This window comes from Dromiciops gliroides, chromosome 6, assembly GCF_019393635.1.
Source record: "Dromiciops gliroides isolate mDroGli1 chromosome 6, mDroGli1.pri, whole genome shotgun sequence".
Classification (NCBI taxonomy): domain Eukaryota; kingdom Metazoa; phylum Chordata; class Mammalia; order Microbiotheria; family Microbiotheriidae; genus Dromiciops; species Dromiciops gliroides.
Window position 1 is genome coordinate 14,319,608 of NC_057866.1, and position 22,615 is coordinate 14,342,222.

General features: G+C 43.6%; 1 protein-coding gene across 1 annotated transcript; it reads right to left on the bottom strand.

Annotated features, from left to right (window-relative positions):
* Positions 1-1,932: 1,932 nt before the first annotated feature.
* Positions 1,933-16,770, bottom strand: MS4A1 (membrane spanning 4-domains A1). The gene is made up of 7 exons (XM_043972545.1): positions 16,684-16,770; positions 13,763-13,937; positions 11,844-11,966; positions 9,667-9,723; positions 7,863-8,102; positions 5,607-5,708; positions 1,933-2,755 (listed from the first exon to the last, which is right to left on the bottom strand). The coding sequence occupies exons 2-7, from the start codon at positions 13,922-13,924 to the stop codon at positions 2,573-2,575; spliced, it is 867 nt and encodes a 288-aa protein (XP_043828480.1). The 5' UTR covers positions 13,925-13,937; positions 16,684-16,770; the 3' UTR covers positions 1,933-2,572.
* Between the last annotated feature and the right edge of the window lie 5,845 nt (positions 16,771-22,615).

The following is a 22,615-nucleotide window of genomic DNA, read 5'->3' on the forward strand; positions in this document are numbered from 1 at the left end:
CATCCATTCATTCTTTATATGTTTTGACGAGGTAAAGGAGGCCATTCTTTGCCTCACTTCTTACCTAGCTTTAATCACTGAATGGGCACTGCCTCAGACAAACTGAGACCTGGGAAAGACCTTAGCTTAAAAAAAGCCCAAGTCTCCCATTGCATTCAGGGCCATCTCCAGTCGTCTTGATAAATATCTTGCCGTTGGACCAAGATGGCTCTGGAAGAGTGAGGTTGGTGACTTTGCCCAGCCCTGCTTTTCTCAAATCCAATTCATTGCAAGTCATGAGATCACCCCAGTGTCATGGTTCTCTTCAAGAATGAAGGACAAAACAACAACAAAAATAACACCTCAAAAATGCTGCTATAAATATTTTGCTATAAATATTTGGTATATATGGGCACTTTTCTTCTTATCTATAACTTCCTTGGGTTATATAAGCCCAGTAATGGATTATCTGATTCAAAGTATATGGATATTTTAGTCATTTTACTTGAATAAATCCAAATTGCTTTTCAAAATAGTCATATTTCACAGTTCCACCAACAATCTATTAGTGTGCCTGTCCTTCCACAACCCCTCTAACATTTTGGAGTCATTTTTGCCAGTTTTCAGGGTATGAGGTGAAACCTCTTGGTTCTTTTGGTTTGTATTTCTCTTCATTTGGTGCATTTTTTTTTGGCAGGGCAGTGAGGGTTAAGTGACTTGCCTAGGGTCACACAGCTAGTGTCAAGTGTCTGAGGCTGGATTTGAACTCAGGTCCTCCTGAATCCAGGGCCAGTGCCTTATCCACTGTGCCACCTAGCTAACTCCATTTGGTGCCTTTTTTAAATGTGATTGTGTATATTTTGCAATTCATTTTTTGAGAAGTTTGTTCATATCCTTTGATCACTTATCTATTGGGAAATTATATATGTGTAAGTACTGTGATGTTTAAAATCTATATTGTGTGATCACCTTAAATTAGAAGCTTCAGCACCAGTCTTTGGGCATTAAACATTTATTAAATCATACGGGTATTAACATGGAGTTCAGAAAGTTAAGAAAAGGCCTCTCTCGAATAGAGTTCCAGCCTGGTTGGGTTCTTCCTCAAGTCCTCCTCCAAGAACCTGCTTTAATCAGGAACTCCCCAGCAAGCTGATTGTGGAAGCTTTTTATAGGTCTGGAACAGAGGCGGTCCTTACACACTGCTTCAAGCTGATTGGCTGGCGTCATCCAAATCCATTGGCTTTGAAGGTGTTCTCAAGTTGAGTTCACAGTCTAGCTTCTGAGAACAATACCTTCTTAAGGGATAGCCAGGTGTGATTACAATCCAATTAACTTGAAGTAGGCTAATCAGCAGTCAATCACTCTCACTTGATTCAATCAGTCTAGATTAATCTCCAGGTGGGTCTTTGAGTATCTGCAAAATCCCATTATTTCATCACAGTACATACATACATATGTGTGTGTATACATGCATACGAATATATATATTCGTTGTTGATATATCTTGGATAGCAAATGCTTATCAGAGAATTTGATATAAAGATTTTCCCCCATTCAGTCAATTCCCTTATTTTCCTAGGTGTGTTCATTTTGTCTATGTAAAAACATTTTAGTTTCATGTAATCAAAGTTACCTATTTTATCTTTTGTAACTGCCTCTATATCTTGTTTGCTTAAGACTGAATCTCCTACTCGTGGGTAAGAGATATTTGATCCACTTCTCTTCTATTTAAAAAAATATATTTTTAAAATGATATGATCTATAAGGGGGCAGCTAGGTAGCACAGTGGATAGAGCCCTGGGCTTAGAGTTCAAATCTGGCTCCAGACACTTGCTAGCTGTGTGATCCTGAGCAAGTCACTTAGCTTCTATTTGCCTTAGTTCCTCAACTGTAAAATGGGGACATACTGGAGAAGGAAATGGAAAACCATTCCAATATCTTTGCCAAGGAAATTCCAAATGGGTTCACTAAGAACACGACCGACTGAATAAGTGAACAACAACAACAACCACAACAGCAACAACAATAACAATGATTTTTAATATTGTGGTCTCATCCATTTAGAGAGTATTATGCAAGACCTCAGGAAATGTGGCCAAGAGCAAGAGTTCACAGAAAAAGACAACAGGAGAATCCTTCCAACTCTTTCTTGGAAGCAGCCTTGAAGTGACAAGTGACATGTGCACTGAATGGGAGAGGTGTGGAGAGTAGGACAGAGGCAGCCCCTTTTCTCTTCCCATTAGGGAAGTGGGAGGATATTGAATTTATGGATATAAATAATCACCTCCTTCCCAGGCAAAGGCAGTTATAGAATCACTGAATCTTAAAGCTCAAATGGCCTTGGCAAGCCATCTTGGCCAACCTAGAACATGAACAAAGATCTGCTTTAGTGGGATACAAGTTCAAAAAGCGTGTTCTCTACCTGTTGCCTTTCTTTAAGGACACAAAGGCAGTTTTTGCTACAATCTCCCACATGCTGGGAAATGGAAAAGCATTTGAGTTCCTACACATACGAGAGCTAGAGGAAGGGGCAGGGAAGAGTGGGACAGATGTAGAAGAGAGTGGCAGGGAGGGCAGGAGAGCCAAATAACACTCAGGGGGAGCCTCCCTCTTCTGTGGGTGAGCTTTCCTGGGGGGGATCTGGGAAGCTCGTTTCTTTGTCCTCTTCTTGAGCAGGGAAAGTTTCCATATCTTCCTCACCCTTTGGTTGAGAGGGCTCCATAGTTAACTGTACTGTCTGCTCTTTCCTTTCTTCTGCAGACAGGAGCAGCACGCTCTGCAACAGAAAACCAGATTATTTTTCTTGTCCTTTACTGTTGGTACTTACAAGTTTTTTGTCACATCTGTATTTTCTACATATTTAATTTAATGGATTATGGCATCATAGATTTAGAGCTAAAAAGGAATAAAGGGGACACTAAGGCTAATCCTCTCATTTTACAGAGGAGGAAACTGAGTCCCTGAGAGGGTAGGTGACTTGGCTAAGGCCACAAAGCATAGTAAGTAGCAGACCTTTTTAAGTTCTTCTTACATTGTCTTCTGTCATCCTACAGGTCCAGACCCATATTACTTCCTTGTCTCCATCTTTCCAAAGATGCATAAAGTATGGGGCAAATACAATTTTTACTGATTTACTGAGTCTGGGAATAAGAAGGGAGCCCAGAGGTGATTTAGTCTAGTAGGCACCTGGACAAGAATCCCCTCTCCAAAGTTTGGGAAAATGGAATGAGCACAGAAGTGGGTATCTGAAAGCCTGCTCTTTAATGTCACTACTGCTACTGGGTAACTTTGGGCAGCTACTTCTTTTCTTTTTTCTTTTTTTGGGGGGGCAGTGAGGGTTAAGTGACTTGCCCAGGGTCACACAGCTAATAAGTATCAAGTGTTTGAGGCAGGATTTGAACTCAGGTCCTCCTGAATCCAGCGCTGGTGCTCTATCCACTGCGCCACCTAGCTGCCCCGGGCAGCTACTTCTTAGCCTTGATTTCTCATCTATAAAACGAAGGATCCCAGTAAACCAGCCTGAAAGCACTTCCTAAATCCTGGCCACGAAGCAGAAACAGATTTTCTAATAACAATGCACTTACGTACCTACTGTGCATTGTGCTCATGATGGGGGTGGGTAGTTAGAGAGGTGGAACCCTGGGCTTTTCACCAGTTAGCAAATATTGCAAAATAGAATGAAAAAGAGTATGTAGCAACACCGTGCTTTCTACTCAGCTGATACATACCACTCACAGGAGAAACTTCTGATTTATCCTAAGCCCCATATCACTACCAACCTTGATCCCTGCTGTTGCTAGTTCATCTCCCTGGCCACACCCTCTGTATCCTCCTCTAATAAACATTTTCATGCCTTCAGATGAACAGAGTCTGAACTTCCAGTTCTTTGGGGAGGAAGAGGTAGAGCTCTCCCACAACAAAAACTTGGTTCTGAACCTCAGGAGAATTGCTTCTGGCTCTGACACCCTCCATCTGGAGGTAAGAAAGAACTCCCTAGCCCCCACCTCCCTGGAGTCCTCTCCTAGCAGCTAGCTTTAGCTAGGAGCAAGATGTCCTCCCTGTCCCTCTGGCATAGGTGGAATCTGTTTGGCAGGTTTTGTACAAATGGGGGACGGACACCCTGTTTTGAGTCTTGCCTGTTTGGGCACTCAATTGGATATGGTTGCTGTGCTCCTAATCCCTGTGTACTTGACACAGGAGGAATTAATGGAGAAGGGGCAGAGGGAGCATTTTGGGATGCCCTCTTAGCAGTCGGACAGATTTGATTTGATCTATCTGACCTTATGCAAAAGAGGATAACTTTTTATTGCAATGTTGCCCTGCCTCAGTTTCTCCTTGGTCTTGAGGCCCAGGAGGTGTGGCCAGTAATTGGGACCCAATTATAATACCGTACTACAGTTGGATCTTTTCTGTCAAGGGAGAGAAAGTAGACAGAAATACCCTATGTTCTGGCATATATGACCCTGGTACAGGGCCCAAGTGACAAAATTCCATCACATTCCCAAGCTGTGTTAAGGAATGTGTGTGAAGAACAGAAGAATCTTTTGGCTCTGACACTACTTTGCAAACTAATTCAAAACTGAATGTGGTATTGTCCATTGGCACAGGACTTGGATCCTAGAATAAGAGTTTCAAGGGATTTTAAAGATCCTTAGGGTCTAGGAAGAAACTGAAGCCAGGGTGTGCACTGTGTTTTATAAATGCTTGCTGATGTAATTGACAAGCCCCGAGAAATGTAATTAACATCCCCAGTATTATAGAGGTAGCAGATCCAGGATTTGAACCCGAAGGCCTCTGACTCCACTTGGGCATAGCAGGGGGGATTGAGGAAGGATGGGTGGGGTGTGGCTTTACTGAAAAGGACTCATCATTTGTCAAAAATCATTTTTTTTATGAGGCATTGGGTTTTAAGATCAAATTGCTTGCTGGTTTTATAGCCAAGACAGATTAAAGCTTATGTTCCCTGGTGTCAAGTCAATGTTTACATTGTTTATGTTGTAGGGTTATGCTACTGTATTTTGGTGAGGAGGAATTGTGGGAAGGTATAATTCAACAGGATAAACATTCATATGGAAAGAATTGTTGTCAGTTTAGAGAATGGCCTATAAACCCACCTCAGGTCATGGAATCATGCATGAGGGTCTCAGCAGCCAATGTCTGACACAGATTTATTCTGATTCTTTCCCAGCCACTCCTTCCCTGAAAACATTTTGGGATGATCCTTTTTTTTTGGAGGCCATAGGCAAGAATTGGTTAGCTGGGGCTTAGGCTGCTGACATCATTACCTGGTTGCCTGGGTACAAAGCAACCATGTTCGATTCCAGGCACTCTTTATGGTGCTTGGCTGATGGACCATTATGGGCCACTCAGGCAAGGGCACTTTGTTCACCTCTAACAGCTTAGTATGTTTTTAATACATACTCTTATTGAATATCCTCTCCTGCTGTGGCTGAGCAAATTTCTTCTTTTTGTTAACTGTTGAATGTTTCATTTTGTACCAATATTGAATATTAACTATTAGAGGATGACCATGAGTCAGACCCACCTTGGATAGAGGAAGACCCTGAATGGAACCTGGTTCTAGGGCCAATAGGTCATAAAAGGTTTAGGGTCAGGTCAATACTCACTGTTCGGGCACCAGAACACAGAGTTTTCCATTCATCCTCTGCGATGCATGCTACCAGGAAGTTCTGGAGAAAAGTGAAAATCAGCATGACAGCCAAAATTCCCTGTACAATGACCAGAGAAGGAAGGGTGAGCAAGTGACTGGATTTGAGTTTAAGGAGACTTCATAGATAGATCGCTTAGATTAGAACCTAGGTCAGAATCAGAGATACACAAAATCTGATTTTCAAAAAAACAACAAGAAGAGAATCCTCAAGCTTTAGGCCAATGAGCTTAACTTAATTCTGGGGAAAATCTTAGAATGGACTGTTAAAGAGATGGGATGATTACAAAGAGCTGGCATTGCTTCATTGAAAATAAGCAGGGCTGGGGGGCAGCTAGGTGATGAAATGGATAAAGCATGGGCCCTGGATTCAGGAGGACCTGAGTTCAAATCCAGCCTCAGACGCTTCACACTTACTAGCTGTGTGACCCTGGGCAAGTCACTTAACCCTCATTGCCCTGCAAAAGAAAAAAAAAAAGAAAATAAGTAGGGCTAACCTAATGTCCTTGTTTTGGACAGGATTATTGAACTAGCCCATGAATACTAGTACTGATTCTGCTTACATGGATTTTAGCAAAGCTTTTGATAAAGTATCTCCTGCAATTTTTGTGGAAAAGATGGAAAGATAGTGATTAGATGAGACCAAAATTCAGCGGATTCAGAACTTGTTGGATGGCTAGACTCAAAGAGGGATTGTTAATGTCTCATTAGCAATGTGGCTTTAGGTCTCCAGTGGAGGGTTCCAGGCATCTATTCTTGCCTCTGTGTCGTGTAACGTCTTTATCAGTCACTTGGATAAAGATGCAGGTGGCATGCCTGCTAAATTTGCAGATTACATCCAGCTTGAAGAGGTAGATATCATATTCTAGGAGAGATTAAAGATCTGAAAGGATCATGGCAACTCAGAGCTCTGGGTAGGATAAGAGCAAAGCATTATACTTGGGTACAAAAAAATGACCTGAATCTACATTTGTATCTTTCTATCTCTCCATCTCTCTATGTATCTGTTTGTCTGTATCTATATGTCTTTTGCAGCATCAATTGTCTATATCTATCATTTATATCTAATCTATTCTGTAGCATCTCTATCCCTATCATCACTATCATTATTTATATCTATACTTATAGAGTGAGTCTTCTTTGAAAAGATTTATGGCTAAGGGGAGAGCCTGTGTGGTATTGAGAATGTGAAAAGACCATTGGGTGTAGAGTCAGGGGAGACATGGATTTCAGTCTCAGCTATGACATGTATGAGCTGTGTGCTCCCAAGAAGCCTCTTGATCTCTTTGAGACTCATTTTCCTCATCTGTGAAATGGGCACAATAGTAATTGTACTGTTCCTTTCCCAGGGTTGTATGTGGGACCTGGAATTATTGATGCATTCGTATCTCCTTCCCACTCACAGGAAGGTGTCTCACCCATTATCTAAAATCTCCCTTTTGGAATACTCCCTGAGACAGAGTGGTTCTTGTGTGACCATGATGCATCTTATTGGAATTCATGAAGGAAAAATGGAATGGCCTTCTCTTCAATCACATGGTCACCCATCACATGCAAACTCTCATTACTTGTGCCACAGCAAAAGCCTCCCCCTCCCCCCGCATTCCGAGTTCCTCCTCTTTGTAATCTAGCCTCCACACATCCACCAGATTGATTCCCACAAAGCAGAGGCATGATCCAGGCACGACCTTGCTCAGAGAACTTTAGTGGGTCCCTCTTGCCTTTACTCTCTAGAGTAAAATGTGAACTCCTCCCCAATCTCCTTCTTGCCTTTCTTTCCAGAATTACTTTGTGTTATTCCCCCTCATGTTCCACTCAAGCTGCAATCTTTGATGTTCCTTATATATGGCATTCCAGCTCCTGCTTTTTCCATGCCTCTCCACCCTTCCTCCCTTGTCTGGAGTACCTTCCTGCCTCCTCTTGGCCTCTTAAAATCCCAGTCTCCTTCAGGGCCAGGTCTTTTCCTAATTGCCCGGGGTCATTAGTGCTCTGCTTACCACCACTGAAGTTACTTTGTCTTTATAGTGTCTATGTGTTGCATTTACTTACCTGCATACATCCTGTATCACCCCTCCCCCACTTCTCACTTCTTCCTTTAAATGTAAGATTCCTGAGGGCAGGGCCTATTTTAAAATTTCCTCATTCCTCCATCTTTATCCCAGTGTGTGCTTGCACACAGTGTATGACTGTGAATTTAAGCCCAGAAGGAACTTACCAAGAAGAGGGACTTCACAGTGAGGCAGTACTGCTGCTGCACGGGAGTGCTTTGCTCCAGTGGGTCATTTTGCTGACAGTTGTATATATTGATGTATGGTTTGGTCATCTGACCAAGATTGAGACTTTGGAGTTTTAGAAAATGAGAAACAGTGAGATTAAATATGTCCATGATCAAAAGAATCACCCCAGAGATGGAAGAGAACAGGCTGATTGCATTCATTCCAAGCCTCGTGTTTACCTGGAACAGAGACACAAAGGCTGATGATTTCTTTTGGCTTTCTTGCTCCTGGGATAATAGAAGCTGATGATTGGAAGGTACATTGGAAAGTATATTGTTCAAGAGAAGACATGTTCAAACTCACCCCTTTGGCATTCAAAGCCCTCTGCAATTTGCCATCATCCTACCTTCCATTCTTAGCTTCTGCTACTCCTAGATTGTGACCTCCTTGAGGGCAGGCATCTCCATAAAGTAGGTCCTTAATATTTTATTATTGTATTCAGTAACATCTGCATTTCAAGCACGCATGTGAAGGCTCTTTACCCAGTTGCTGGGCAGGCGACTGCCTCACTCTAAGTAGAATATTCTCAAGTCCCTTAAAGGTAGGTACCTCGTCTTATTTCAGTTTTATATCCCATTGCTGAGCAGGTGCTGGGGGCATAGGGATACATATTTATCGGATTAAATTGAATTGAAGGAAGCACTTCCTCCACCTTGAGGTAGCAAGCACAAGTAGGGCAGGAGTGAGTAGAGAGGCAGAAGGTGGGATTCCAAGTAGGTGGAATTGCAAGGAGGCCAGAAAGGGAAGGGATCATATTGGAACTGCCTACTTCATGGCATGAAATGCATTGCTAATGTTGTTATTAATTATTAGCATTATATACATCTTCAAGGTTGGCAAGGCATTTTATCTATGATCTTTTATTTTGATTCTTACAACAACCTTGGGAGGTAGCCTTGTTTTACTGATGAGGAAACTGAGGCTGAGGGAGGGTAAGTGACTTGCCCAGGGTCACATAGCTGCTAAGTGTCTGAGAAGGGATATGAATTCAGGTCTTTCAATACTCTACCCACTGTGCTATTTTGTTGCCTATGATATCATTGTTAGCTCAGAAGAGTCAGGAGAAAAGCAACTGTGTTGAATGGCACTAGCCAGTGGTCACATAAAATGGATGGTGTCTCAGAGAGAGGCTGGCGTCTATGTCACAGAATGGTTAGGCAGATGAGGAGAGAAGGTCAAAGGGGACAAATAGCACCTTGAGAAAGCTCAGAGGTGCTGACTCTGTGGAAGGGACTCACCTCAGCACAGAAACATCTGGCTGCCCGGGCAAATAGATGACGGTGGCCACCTTGTGGGGAGTGAGGTGACAGTTTGCTTTTATAAAGACATTCTTCCACATTTACAGCTATTGATTACTTGGTTGATAGATTTTGCAGGGGGTTGTTGCCACCCCTCCCAATGAAGAGTTTTCTCAGTGCCAGCTTTCATGACACCTGTCTGCTATAGTGTGCAGAGATTGTGGCTCACACGAGAGGAGAAAGTGCTTGTGCCAATTAGATCACAAGTCTTTTGAAGTGGTCTGTAAGAAGAGCTTCTCAGCCCTCTGTGGCTCCCCTGTTAGGCCATTAGTGGTCTGTTTCAGTACCATAGTGCTGATGACCTACTTAGCAAGAATCAAGTAATCAGCATTTATTAAAAGCCTACTGTGTGCATGCTGGGGATACAAATACCATGAATGAGAGAAACAATCCCTGTACCCACAATTCCTCAGCTTTCTGAAGAGAAGGGAAAAATTGTACTTACCAGGCAACTTCTGGAGGTGTTCTCTGCTGCCACCAAGAATGAGCCAGAGGTGATATACTGTGATTAAAAAAAAGGCCATGATTATGCACCGTCCATCTTTTCAGAAACCAGTCCACAGTCACCTTGCATAGGCTACAGCTGGACAGATCCATGGGGTGAGGGCAGGGCAGGGATCAAGGCCGACACGACATCCTGACTCCTTTTACTTCTACTGCTTTTTGGTTTTCTCCATTCCCTGTTACTTTGAAGATCAAATATAAACTTTGCTGTTTGGCATGATAATTGCTTCACAACCTGGCCTCAGTCAGTCTACCTTTCAGCCTTATTACAAATTCTTCCCCTTTACATATTCTATGGCAGGAATATCAGTCTCAGGTTTGCCGGCAGTCCAAACCAGATTAAAATCTAATTGGGAGGGGCGGCTAGGTGGCACAGTGGATAAAGCACCGGCCCTGGATTCAGGAGTACCTGAGTTCAAATCCGGCCTCAGACACTTGACACTTACTAGCTGTGTGACCCTGGGCAAGTCACTTAACCCCAATTGCCCCGCAAAAAAAAAAAAAAAATCTAATTGGGAAAGGTTTAACAAAATGGATAAAAACACAATACAACATAGATACAGTTAATTTGTGGTTTTCTAAGTTATTATGCAGCTGCAGGGATCCATTTCTATTTGACTTTTATACCATGCGAGGTAGCACAGTGGATACAATACAGGACTGGAGTTGGAAATACTCATCTTCATGGGTTCAAATCCAGCCTCAGACACTTACTAGCTGTGATCCTGTTGATCCTAGCTCTTCACCCTGTTTGCCTCAGTTTCCTCATCTATAAAATGAGCTGGAGAAGGAAATGGCAGACCTCTCCACCATCTTTGCCAAGAAAACCCCCAATGGGGCCATGAAGAGTGGGACACGACTGAAGTGACTCAGCAATAACTTAGCACTCTGCCTGGCGTGCTAACATGAAGTTACTGAATGCTCTGGCTTCACTTCGGTGGCACTCAGAGGTCTTTATACATTCCTGCTTCCAGGCGCCTTATGCTCACCCTCTGCATACACTGCACCTTCCAGCCCCATTGGCCTACACGCAGTCCCTCAAACAGGGCCCTTCATTTCCCATCTCTGCACTTTTGCTCTGGCTATGCCCCATGGTTGTAGTGCTCCACACTTTCATCCCTGCTCCCTGACTTCCTTCACAACTCTGCTCAAAGTCCCATTGCTTCAGAGGGATGCCCCCACCCCTAGGTGTTAATGGCTTTTCCTATCCCCTTGCTCATCCACTCTGAGGTAGTGAGGTAGCACAGCAGATAAAGTGCAAGGCCTAAAGTCCAAAGACCTGAATTCAAATCTAGCCATAGACACTTAATAGCTGGCCCACTCACTTAACCTCTGCCTGCCTCCATCTCTACTATTATAAAGTGTTTGTGGGGATCCTATAAAAGCTATTATCATTCTCTTCTGCTTCTATCTTGTATGTACCTACTTGTTTACACCTTTACACCGTGAGCTCCTTGAGGGCAGACTGAAGTTGTTTTTACCTTCCTTTTTGTCTCCAGTGCTTAGCGCAGTGTTTGGTGTAATAGTCCATGCTCGAGAAATGCTTGTTCATTGGAATTAGGAAGATAACTAGGAGAGAGCATTGCCTCAGATGCCAGGATGTGGGTGGTGGGCAGCAGAGTTGAAGCGTGTATAGAGGAGAACAGTAAGGGGGAAAGGTCAATGTTTGAACTGCTGTCACCTTTGGGAGCAGGGTTGGAAGCCAGACTGTAAGAAACTGATGAATGAGCATCAGGGAAGTGGAGGCAGTGAGGGGAGGGTGGGCCATGCTTTGTCCATTTCTGTCCTTGTCAGTTTCCTTTCATCGTCCTCTCATCAAATTGGGCTACAGCACTTGTCTGGGCCCTGATGAGCAGGGAGAGGCTAGACTAGATGTCTCTGATTCTGAAATTCTCGAATTAGTGGAGGGCTACTATCCTTGTGTTCATGCATCTTTTATTAACACGTTGGAAAATTAAGCAGCGTTGATATTGTCACCTTCTGTGGAATGCTTTTGGTCATATCTTTCCTATCTGTGCTTTTCTCTCTAGCTGTAGATTTGATCAGGTGAATTCTCATGGGAACATCCAGACCTTTTTCTGCATCACGCAATAACCTTTATTATTGACGTCTACTTACGATAATGCCTCCCCAGAAAGGGTACCACACTGTCACACAGATTGGGGCATATGTGCTCATAGGTACCATCAGCAGAACTCCACCTAGTCCGAAGTGGAACAGGCCAATCATGATCTGGACAGCCTGTAGTGTGAGAGAATGAGGTGATGAAAAGGGAACAGAAAATGGTGCCCACTCATTCATTCATTCATTCATCATTCACAACCTGTCTATTAAGAAGTGCCTATTGTGTACAAGAGAGGCAGTATGACCTCATGGATAGCCTTGAAATTAAGAAGCCCTGGGTTCAGGTCTCACCTCTAACACATACTACCTGTGGGTCCTGAGCTAGTCACTTACTTCTTAGTCCTTTGGGCAACTCATTAAGGCTAAATACTGCAGAGGATTTGTTGCCTGGTGTTGGGAGAAGAAGTTTCCTTGTGTGGAAACTCCCCTTCCCGAATACAGAGCTCAGTTCTCTGGGTTGAGGGAGACACAGAGTTTAGCTAAGTTTAGGTCCCTGGCCTTGGGAAGCCACCTGTCTGTGGAGGGATCATTCCCTCTCTATTTATTCTGCACTGACTTAAATTTGCCCTTGTCATCCCTGCCTGAATGTCTGCTTCTTGGGAGAAGGGCTTTTCTCCTTCCCTGGATGTGCTTGTCCCAGTGCCTGTACACAGCAAGCGCTCAATAAATTCCCCTTGTTTTACAGATGAGGAGGTTGAGGCCCAGGGCCTTCCAATGACAGGTAGAGTTTGGGGCAAGACCAAACCATGAGAAAACACAATTATGTGTGTTCAAATCATGATGTTATTAGAGTCTTACAAAAGAAGGGCTGGTAAAACTGCATGAGGCTTAGGCATCATCCAAGTCATATGTGTGCGTTGGTGCACACGCTGCCTGAGGTGCCCAGTGGGACCGCGGGCTACCTAGACAAAAAGAAGGGGCGGTGGTTCATCACTGGGAGAATCATGGCAGGCTTCCTGGTGGAGGCCGTGCTTGAGTGAGGCTTAGCAAAGGAGGCATCAGCCTCCTGTTCTCATCAGGACCTTGACAGGCTTGAGTCCCTGTGGAGTAGGGCTACCAGAGGAATGGAGCATCTATTAAGCACCTGCTGTTGTATGTGCCATCACTACAGCTGCAGCCATTGAGGATCATTTAAGTTCAGCTCAACAGACATTTATTAGCTGAAGGAAAGGGGATCTTTAGAGGAGAAAGGAGAATACTTAGAGGCACAAAATAGCCGTCTTTCAAGTCTTTGAAGGGGAATGAGACTCATCCTGATCGACCCCCGAGAGTAGAACCAGGAACAACGAGAAGAAGGTGCAGAGAGACAGGTTTCAGTTTCATGGAAGGAAAACTTCATCACAGTCAGAGCTGGCCCAAGTTGGAATGTAGTCTCATGGATAGGACACCCTTGAGGTGGAGTCAGGGAGACTCGCATCCGAATCCCTGGCTTGTGTGAGCCCAGGCCAGCCACTTCACTTTGCTGTGCCTCATTTCCTCCTCTGGCCTGGTGACCTTTAAGGTTCTCAGTTTAGTATCCTATGGTCCTCTCAGTATAACTCATCACGTGGGAAAGTGGATGGCCTCCGGATGGCAGTGTGGCAGAGGCAGTCCTGGGCTGGCACTGGTTGTTCTAAATGGGCTCCGAGGGCCTTTCTGGACTCCTGTGGCTTAGGGGCTTTGTTAAAAATCACCTGAAGGAAGGGGGTGGAGCTTTGGGTCCTTCCTGGTGATCAGGCGAGTTTTCCCACCACCCAGAGGAGCGGGCATGCTGGGAGTGGTCATGGGGGACATCCAGCCTGCATTTAGATGCCTCCCTGACACACCTAAAAGGTTGGTAATGCTTCACCACACCCCTTTGCAGACCTTCCTGAATGAGAGCAAGGCTTGACTGAGAAAATGGCTGCATTGCTGGAGGGAGGACACAGACTTACCCCGAGGGCTTTGGACTCTCTCCTGAAGAAGCTTTTCAAGGTGGGACTTTGTAACTGGGACCCTCTCCTGAGGACTGTCTTTTGGCCCAGCTGTACGGTGCTGGGGCCCTTTATGGAATCAGCCAGGAATGCTCCACTGACTGAATTTCTTGGAGTCATCATGCTCTCAGAGATCCTATAAGAAGGGACAAGACAGCTGAAGGAACTTCAGCTTTGGAGGGTGCTCCAGGTCCTCCCCATCATGCCCAGCTGCTCATTGCTATTGTCCCTAGGCCCCCACCCCTCCCCTCCCCTCCAATTATCCCTTAAACGACTTCCTCCTTGCTCCACCCTCTAGGCCACAGAACATCTGAGGGCAGCCTGGCCACTAAGCTTTCAACAGTAGAGTCAGAGATGGTGGGTTCAAATCCCACTTCTTGACTTCTTCACTTGAGTACAGTGTTGACCTCTGAACTTCCTTCCACCTTGGGTCCTATGGCCCTCCAGTGCTCTAATCCGGAAAGGGGCAGGAACAATGCGCCCACCCAAGTGGGACGGCTGCGCAGAATCCCCAGCTCTCAGAGCTGGAAGGGATCTTGGAGCCTTGCTAGTCAGTCAGTCAGTAGGCAATTACTAAGTGCCTACTGTTTGTTAGGCACAATGCCAAGCACTGGGGATACAAAAAGAGGCCTTCAGGAGCACACGCTCTAATAATAATAATAATAATAACAGTCCAGCCTGCTCATTTTACAGATCAGGATTACTTAATGCATGTGAAACCTCTGGCAAATTGCCGAACTTTTCTGACCTCCCATTTCCTCATTTGTAACAGGAGGATCAAATCAATTCAAATCCTGCCTCAGACACTTACTTGCTAGCTGTGTGGCCCTGGGCAAGTCACTTAACTCTGCCTCAGTTTCCTCATCTGTCAAATGAGCTGGAGAAGGAAATGGCCAACCCCTCCAGTGTCTTTGGCAAGAAAACCCCAGGTCAGGAAGAGTCAGACACGAATGAAATGATTCAACGACAACAACAGGAGGAGGAGGAGATAGGTAATGCCCATTGTAAAAGTCTCAAATTAGACACTGGCTACAAATAGCCTTGCAGGCCTTAGAGAGCTAGAAGAACATCAGACAGTACGGTTGGTGGGCCTGTTTAAAGCCTTTCCCGGATGGTAGGCTACACTTCTCCAGCTGAGTCTTCAGAAGGACCAGGCCAGCCCCACCTCCTATGGAAGGCTGAGACCCACAGCAGCCTACGGGCTTGGAGTTGGAAGGGACCTTCGACCCCTCTTAGAGGGAGGGAGTGGGCTTTCCTTTGGTAGCCAGGGTCCCTGCTAACTCTCAAGTTTGCTGTTCTGTGCTGCAAATCATGTAGGCCCATAAAGATGAAGTGACTCATCAAGGTCATGCATGTTCTTGTCGAAGGCCCCCAGAGGAAGGTTTATAAATTAGTAGATCACTTGTGCCCAGGGACATGGTTGTGTCAGCACAACTATTTTTTTTAAAGCTAAATTGTACTTCCTAAAATGAACCTTTATACCAGGAGTTCTTAACTTGGGGGTCCACAGACTTCTAAGGTGTCTGTGGATGGAAACTAATGACATCTCTCTTTGCCAGAATCTCTCACTGAAAGTTTGCATTTCTTTTAATTATGATTTTTACAAAATCATTATTCTGAGAAAGTATCCGTAGCTTCCCCACAATCCAAAGGGAACGGTGACCCCAAGAAGGTGGAGAACCTCCACTGTATAGGAACGTCTTTTAAGGAAAGCACAAAACACCAAGCCGTGACCTTCCGATTAAACAACAGAACAAAGCCCCTTGGAGTGGGGATTGTACGTAATAACAGGGTCATAGGAACAGAAGCAGAGGAGACAGAGGTCCTGAGAAAGACCAGTCTCCCAAGGAAGGATGTCACCTGCCCAAGGTCACGCAGACAATAAATGGTCATTCCTGGATTTGAGTACATGGCCAAAACTGGGGGCGGGGCAGGTGAGGACCCACATTAGATTGTAGACATTACACAGCCATTTCGGGGCTGGGACCCTGCCTCTGTTCCACTCCAACTAACACGGCCCTATGAAGCCTTTTTCCTGGGTTTCATAGTTGATCTACAAGATTGAAGGACATAATAACTATTTCTATTTAAAAGTGCTCTGTTTGGTGTTCCAGCACCTCCACACTCTCTTTCTAGTCTTCTTACACCTCCTCCCCTATCTGTTCTCTTTGATCCAGTGATCCTGACCTCTGGGCTGGCTCTTGAACGAGACCCTTGATCTGCAGATTCTGGGCACTTTCCCCAGCTTCCGCCATGTCTGGAACAAAGTTCTCTCTCTGCACTTGTGCCTTACAACCTTTCAGGCTTCTTTCAAATCTTAAAATCCTGCCATTCATGAGCAGCTTTCCCAGTCTCCCTTACTCTTTATGCAGTCTTTATTTTGGTTGTAAATAGTTGTCTCTCCCGCATTAGACAGGGAGCTTAGTCATGAATAGGGATGTATGTTCTTTTTTGGTTTTGTCTTTCACTGCATCCCCCTAGGCTCAGCAAAGTGCTGGTACACTATAGGTGCTTAATAAATGCTTGCCGACTGGCTGCTTTAGGGCTCATTAGGTACGTTTTCTCCAGGCCAGTTTTATTATCTTAATTTTAACAATGGATAAACTAAGGCTAACAGTGGTTCAGTCCTCCCTCTACCCCGCTGCTGCTGCCACCGCCACCACCGCGGTCACTCTAAGTCTGAGGCTCCTGGGGCCAAAGCAAAACTCTTTCTGCCACCTCCCAATTGCTCTTAATCTATTCTTGCTTGCTAGAGAAGGGTGGAAAGCTCTCACTCAGGTGATGTAGATGCTTGTGTCATAGCCCAAATCGAATCTGCTGGGCCACACTGACTCTCTCATTCGCTACTTTTAGATGGGGATAAAGGGTATAAGGCCACTTACCTGTGGGGTCCTGTTGGGGCTGTCCAATTGATGGGGTCAGAGCAGCCAGAGAAAGGAACCTTTAGTCAGCCAACCTGCAGGTAGGTGTGAAGGCAAATGGGGGAGGACTTGGCCAGACTAGGCTGAACCCAAGCAGGTGGAAGGAAATACCCAGCTGCAGACACCCTCATCCCATGCCTTGCAATCACCAGCCACCCCGGAAGATGCTGCAAATGGAAACATCCTGAAACATCTTAGTTTCACTTCCTGAAAGGGATTCCCTGGGGGGCTTGGGGAGCTGTGCCAGGCCTGATTTAGAAGATCTTTGAAGTCCCCACCCAGAAGGCAGGTGTAAAATGAGGGTTATGAGGCGGAGAAAGGGCTTATGGGAATCCCCAGCAATTTGGCACTAGGTTCTGCAGGATGCTACTTTTACTTTTTATTTCCTTTTGGTTGGGGACAGGGTAGGAGGTATCTCTGCAGTTAGGATCCAAAGGGAAATTAGTTACAAAGCAGGGCTTGATTTATTGTTTTGTTGGTTGTCCAGACTTTAGAAAAGTGCTGGAGAAAATGTGAATAATGTACATTCAACTCAAAGGTGTATCTTGCTTGCAGTCTCCTCCCCACCATGTTGTTTCTATTAGAGGATCTTCAGACCCACAAAAATTTTTTATCATTAGGAAAAAAAAGATTATTGTATAACTCATTCTGCCCTTCTTCCTTGGGCTTCACATAACAAGCAATCTTGTATCTCTATGTACTTACCTTTGAGGCATGTAGTCATTCAGTTCCGTTCAACAAGCATTTTATTAAGCAGCATGTGAAGACTGGAGATTTTTATTGTAACCGACCTTGTGATTGCATTGGAATAGGGAACTCTTGGTACAAATCCCATGAATGGGTGTATGTATGTGCATGCATGCCCTAGGTCTGCTCATAATGGTCAGCTATGAGGGCAGGGATCATGTCTTCTCTAAACTTCTCCAACAACCGCCTTCCATGGGGTAGTACATGGTAGCCTGATAAAGATGAAATCAGTGAACATATTTCCTCATGCTCCACTTCCTACATTTAGTGGTATCTCAGGAATAATGATTTCCATGTCAGTAAGCCCCTGATAAATACGTGTTATATATGTTATATGTAATATAGTTAATTTATTAATTGTGATATGGTAATTTGGTAGTATCTTATATTTAGTATGCATGTACTATATTCAGTACTCAGAGTGAGGTGTCATATTCCAGTCACTCACTCCCTGGACTATTTTAGGACTCAGTCAAGTTAAACTTAATAGACATTTACTAGTCAAGCATTTATTATGATTTATTTATTTGTAAAGCATTTTACTAAATGTTTTTTGTTTGTTTTTTGGTGAGGCAATTGGGATTAAGTGACTTGCCCAGGATCACACAGCTAGTTAGTGTAGTAAGTGTTAAGTGTCTGAGGCCAGATTTGAACTCAGATTCTCTTGACTCCAGGACCGGTGCTCTATCCACTGTGCCACCTAGCAGCCCCACATTTTACTAAATGTAAAGAACTTTCCTGGGTGGTCCAGCTATAAAAACCGAAACAGCACAGCCCCTGCCCTCCAGGAGTTTACATCTGGTGATTTTTGGTGTTTTGGAGAAAGATTCTATACCCAGATAAGTAAATATAAGGAATACAAAGAAATTTGATGAAGAGGCTGCTTGCAATTGGGAGGATTAGGAAAAGCTTCCAGGAGGAAAAGGTACGAGCTGAGACTCTGTAGTGTCCTGTGTACACGTGTGCATGTCTGTCTGTCTGTGTGTATGAGTGTGAGGTTGAGACCCTTCCTTGGAAAATGGCCCCCATGGGTGGAAAACATTGGGATTCCATTAGACTACAACTGGAGAAAGCTCAGGGACCAGCTAAAGAAAGAGAGTAATTTGGAGAGGTAGAACAGAGGGAGAAGTAAAGTCCAGGCCCGGGGGACAGTTGATGCAGATGCACTGAGGTAGGAGGAGGAATGTTGATTTCTGGGTAACTGTAGGCAGTTCAGTGTGGCTAGATTAAGTAGGGCCTTCAAGAGAAGAAGATGAAACAAGTCTGGAAGAAAAGACAGATTTAGAGCCAGACTGTAGAGGCCTCAAATGCCCAGCAGAAATCAGAAATCACATTTTATTCTAGAGGCAGTAGGGAGACATTGAAATTTTTGCTGCCCAAGTGACATGAACTAACTGTGCCTTAAAAAGAAAGTTTTTATTTAAGTGGCAGCTCGAGGTAAGGTCTATTGGGAGGTGAGAAACGAGAAGCAGAGAAAGTTCAGAAGATCTGAAGATAATTTAGACCAGGGGGTGAGAGGGACTAAATTAGGGTAGGGTATTTGCTGGCCAAGTGTTTTGTTTCTGTCACACAGTTGAGAGTCCAAGTTGTGACTCAGACCCAGGGTTTTTTGATTCCTGGCCTTCTACTCAGTGTACTATACTGTTAAAGGAGGACAAACAATGTTGAGATTTTAAACTCAGTTTGGAAGGGTGGTGATACCCTCAACAGACCTTGGAATTGTGATTTGGACTGCTTAAACCTCTTATCATGACTGTGAGATACAGTAACAACCTGTTAAAATAGTGGACTCTCTTCATTTAGGGAAAAGCATGCCCATATAAGGAACAGCTAGGCAATATTATCTAGTAAATTAGGTCAGCTCAAGAAAGAGAGAAAAGTAAGTTTTTCAGGTCTAGAGGAAGAACTGATAAAAACCAATCTGAGCTGACTCTTGCTGTGCTTTAGTAAAAGTAGGCACCAGTCACTAGCGCTTGTTTAATAGACTATCATTAATTACTAATGTTATCATTAATAATATTAACTTCTCCTCCCATGCCTAAAATCGCCACCCCATTTTCCATCATGGGTTGCATGAAGGTGTTTGTGGATGGGAGGGCTAACATATCAAGGAGAATTTAATTTAGAACTCTTCTGGGAAGATTGTGAACCTGAGCCTAGCAACCTATAATAACTCAGGGGAGGGAATTACCCAGTCAGGGCTTAGGATAAATACTGGCTGCTCACTCTTAGCACTGGAACTCACTAATTGGTTTTACTGTGGGTGTCCATTCTCATGAGAAGTCAATAAAAGGCTTTTGGCATACCAAAGTTGCCTCTAAAAGAACTTATTTTGAGAAGGTGGTCTGTACCTGTTTCTCACAATGACGATATCAAAATTCTAGTAATGCCCTTATATTCCTACTCTTAACATATTTACTCTTGATTGGGTTGAGCTGAACCACACCCTAGGTCCCCCCACCCATGGATGTTGCCTTGTGGTGACCCCATCTCAAGCTGGATCTCAGCTTCTAGTGTCCATGCCCCCTTCCATTGGGATTCATGACATGAAGGGCTAACCAGCCAGAATAAAGTGGCTTTCCTTGCCTGGATTGCCAGTGGCCACTGAAATCTTATGACTCGGTCTTGTTACTTCATACTCTCTTCTCCCCATTCCTCCTAAAATTAGAGAAACTTTTCCATGGGTCATTTGGTTGGAAAACCCACTGAACATCCCTTAAGGTGTCAGGTTTCCTACCCTGTTAACTCAATTAAAGAGACTTGATTCTTCAACTCGTGGTTTTGATTTATTTAGGGACTTGACATAAAATGGTGGCAGCATTGATGGGATTCATCAAAGATTACATCTTCCTGGTCTGGGAATGAGCTTCTAGGTGCCCTGGTGTCAAGCATGGGTCCCTTGTCCCCAAGTTCCCAAGCCCTCTCTTTCCTTGACCAGGTAAGTACATAATCATGCTTGAATCTAGACTCACTTCTCTTTTGGTTGAATCTGAGTTGTCTCTTTAATTGAGAATTGGTTGTTGACAGAAACAAGATACAAAAACAGCAAAAAACACAAAATAAAAATTCAGAAAATGAAATAAAAAGTTGAATTGACAATTCTAGGAGTTGGGTTGGTGTTTTGGGGGTTTTCTTTTGGAGGGAAGGAGAACCTTAAAAAATGGATAAGCATTAGATAATCTGATAAAAAGAGAGGAAAACCAAAATGACAATATAAAAAATTTAATAAATAAATGAATATAAAAAATTTAAAAGGAGAATGCATAGGAAATGAAGATGAAATAAAGGAAATTAGAAACTGTTTTGCCCAATTATATGTCAACAAAATTCATAATGAAATGGATGAATGCAAGGTATCCTAAATGTTATGGTGTAGTTTAAAGCTTTAACTGCTGTATTTATAAATATATAAAATACCCAGTTTAATGGAGTAAGACATAGAGAATATTATGACAATCTCAGAAAGATCAAGGGCAAACAAGGCTGTCCATTGTCACTACTGTCATTTGATCTAGTTCTAGAAATGCTAACTTATGGGCCTGGGGTGCCTCAAAAGTTTTCTGGGGAAAACCAAAGGACAGACACACCTAAAGACCAGTCTTCCCCACCCCTTGGGGAGATAATCCTATTAGGTGTGGCTGCTGCCTGAGTGGTGCCATGAGGACAGAGATAACTCCAGAAATCCTCTCACTGGAGTCTTCACTCAAGCTTTCCCCACCCCTAAAGGGAACTTTCCACAGTCAGATGATCATCCCACTGGTCCCTCCACCATCTGTTCAGGGAGATAGGTATCTCAGAGAACCACATCTCTGTGCCATACCATCTCCCCATGAGAAAGTCCAAGGACTTCTCTCTTGGGTTCCTTTCTCTAGGGCCTAAATAAAAGATTCTTTTATTCTAATTGGATTTGTGTTTGAGAGAGTGTCATTCTTTAGAGAGGAATTCCTAAGGACCCCTCACCAACCATTTCCCCCATGACACTAACGTTAGTAATAAGACAAAAATAAATTGAAGAAATAAGTACAGTATAGGCAAGAAACATTTTATCTCTTTTTTGCAGATGACATAGTTCAGGTCTACAATCAACTAAAAATTAATAATTTGAATAAAGCATCAGGAGATAATACATGTATCTGTATGTATATATATATATGTGTGTATATATGTGTATGTACACATATGCTTACATACACATAAAATTAACCCAGAATATAGCCTTTTCTAATATTACTTGTAGATCTCAGAAGGGATAGAAAAAGAAATCCTATCTTCAAAATAACTATGGAATATACAAAATACCTGAGAGTCCGTCCTCCATGACACATGCCTTATATGAATACAACTACAAAATAGGATGAAAAAAAAAGTATTAAGTGCTTGCTAGGTGCCCAGCACTGGGTTAAGTGCTGGGGATACAGATACAAAAGCAAAAACAGTCTCTGCCTTGATGGAATTTATATCCTAAAAGGAGAGACAATAAAAATGGGCACTGGTGTCCCGTTCTGGGCACTTATAGGGATAAGGGAGTAGGGGCATAGAGAACATGCCTTGCCCCATTAGACCTTCTCACCACATCAAATCAGTCCAGCTGACCCCTCCTCTGTTTGGTCAGTTCCTCCTGGAACTTACTTTAAGTAAATTGCCCTGGTCAGCAGTGCTCATTCTTTCATTTATCTTCAGGCCCCATTCTGGACTCAATTTTTTTTTTCCTAGGATGCAAACACTCCAGTCCAGAGTCAGTTTTCTTTTATTTGTTATGCATGTAAACCCCTCTCCCTCCCACTCCTCTTTAGAATTTAACCTTTTCTAGTTCAAAGACTTGAACTTCCCATAAGGCTCACCCATCTAAGTACTAAGTCAACAAGGTTACCTTGTTGACATTCCCTCCATCCTGGTATAAAGGCCAAATTGATTTGAAAATGGTTCCAGAAGAAGGTCGAGTTTGTGGTGGTGGGGTGTTAATGTGAATGTACCCACTCTCCCCTTAACTCCCTGTTAGCTGCCTGTTGTGTATTGTCTTTCTCCTTTAGACTGTAAACTCTGTGAGGGCAGGGACTATCCATCTTTTGTGTATGTATCCCCAGCAGGTGCCAGACATGCATTAGACACTTAATAAATGTTTATCAACTATTGATTTTTTTTACCA

Coding starts and splice junctions, on each gene's coding strand:
- MS4A1 (XM_043972545.1), bottom strand. CDS start 13,924: ATGATGACTCCAAGAAATTCAGTCAGTGGAGCATTCCTGGCTGATTCC. Junction 9,724..11,843: donor CTTTCTGGGGAGGCATTATC/GTAAGTAGACGT, acceptor TTTTAATCACAG/TATATCACCTCTGGCTCATT. Junction 5,709..7,862: donor CTGTGAAGTCCCTCTTCTTG/GTAAGTTCCTTC, acceptor GTCATTGTACAG/GGAATTTTGGCTGTCATGCT.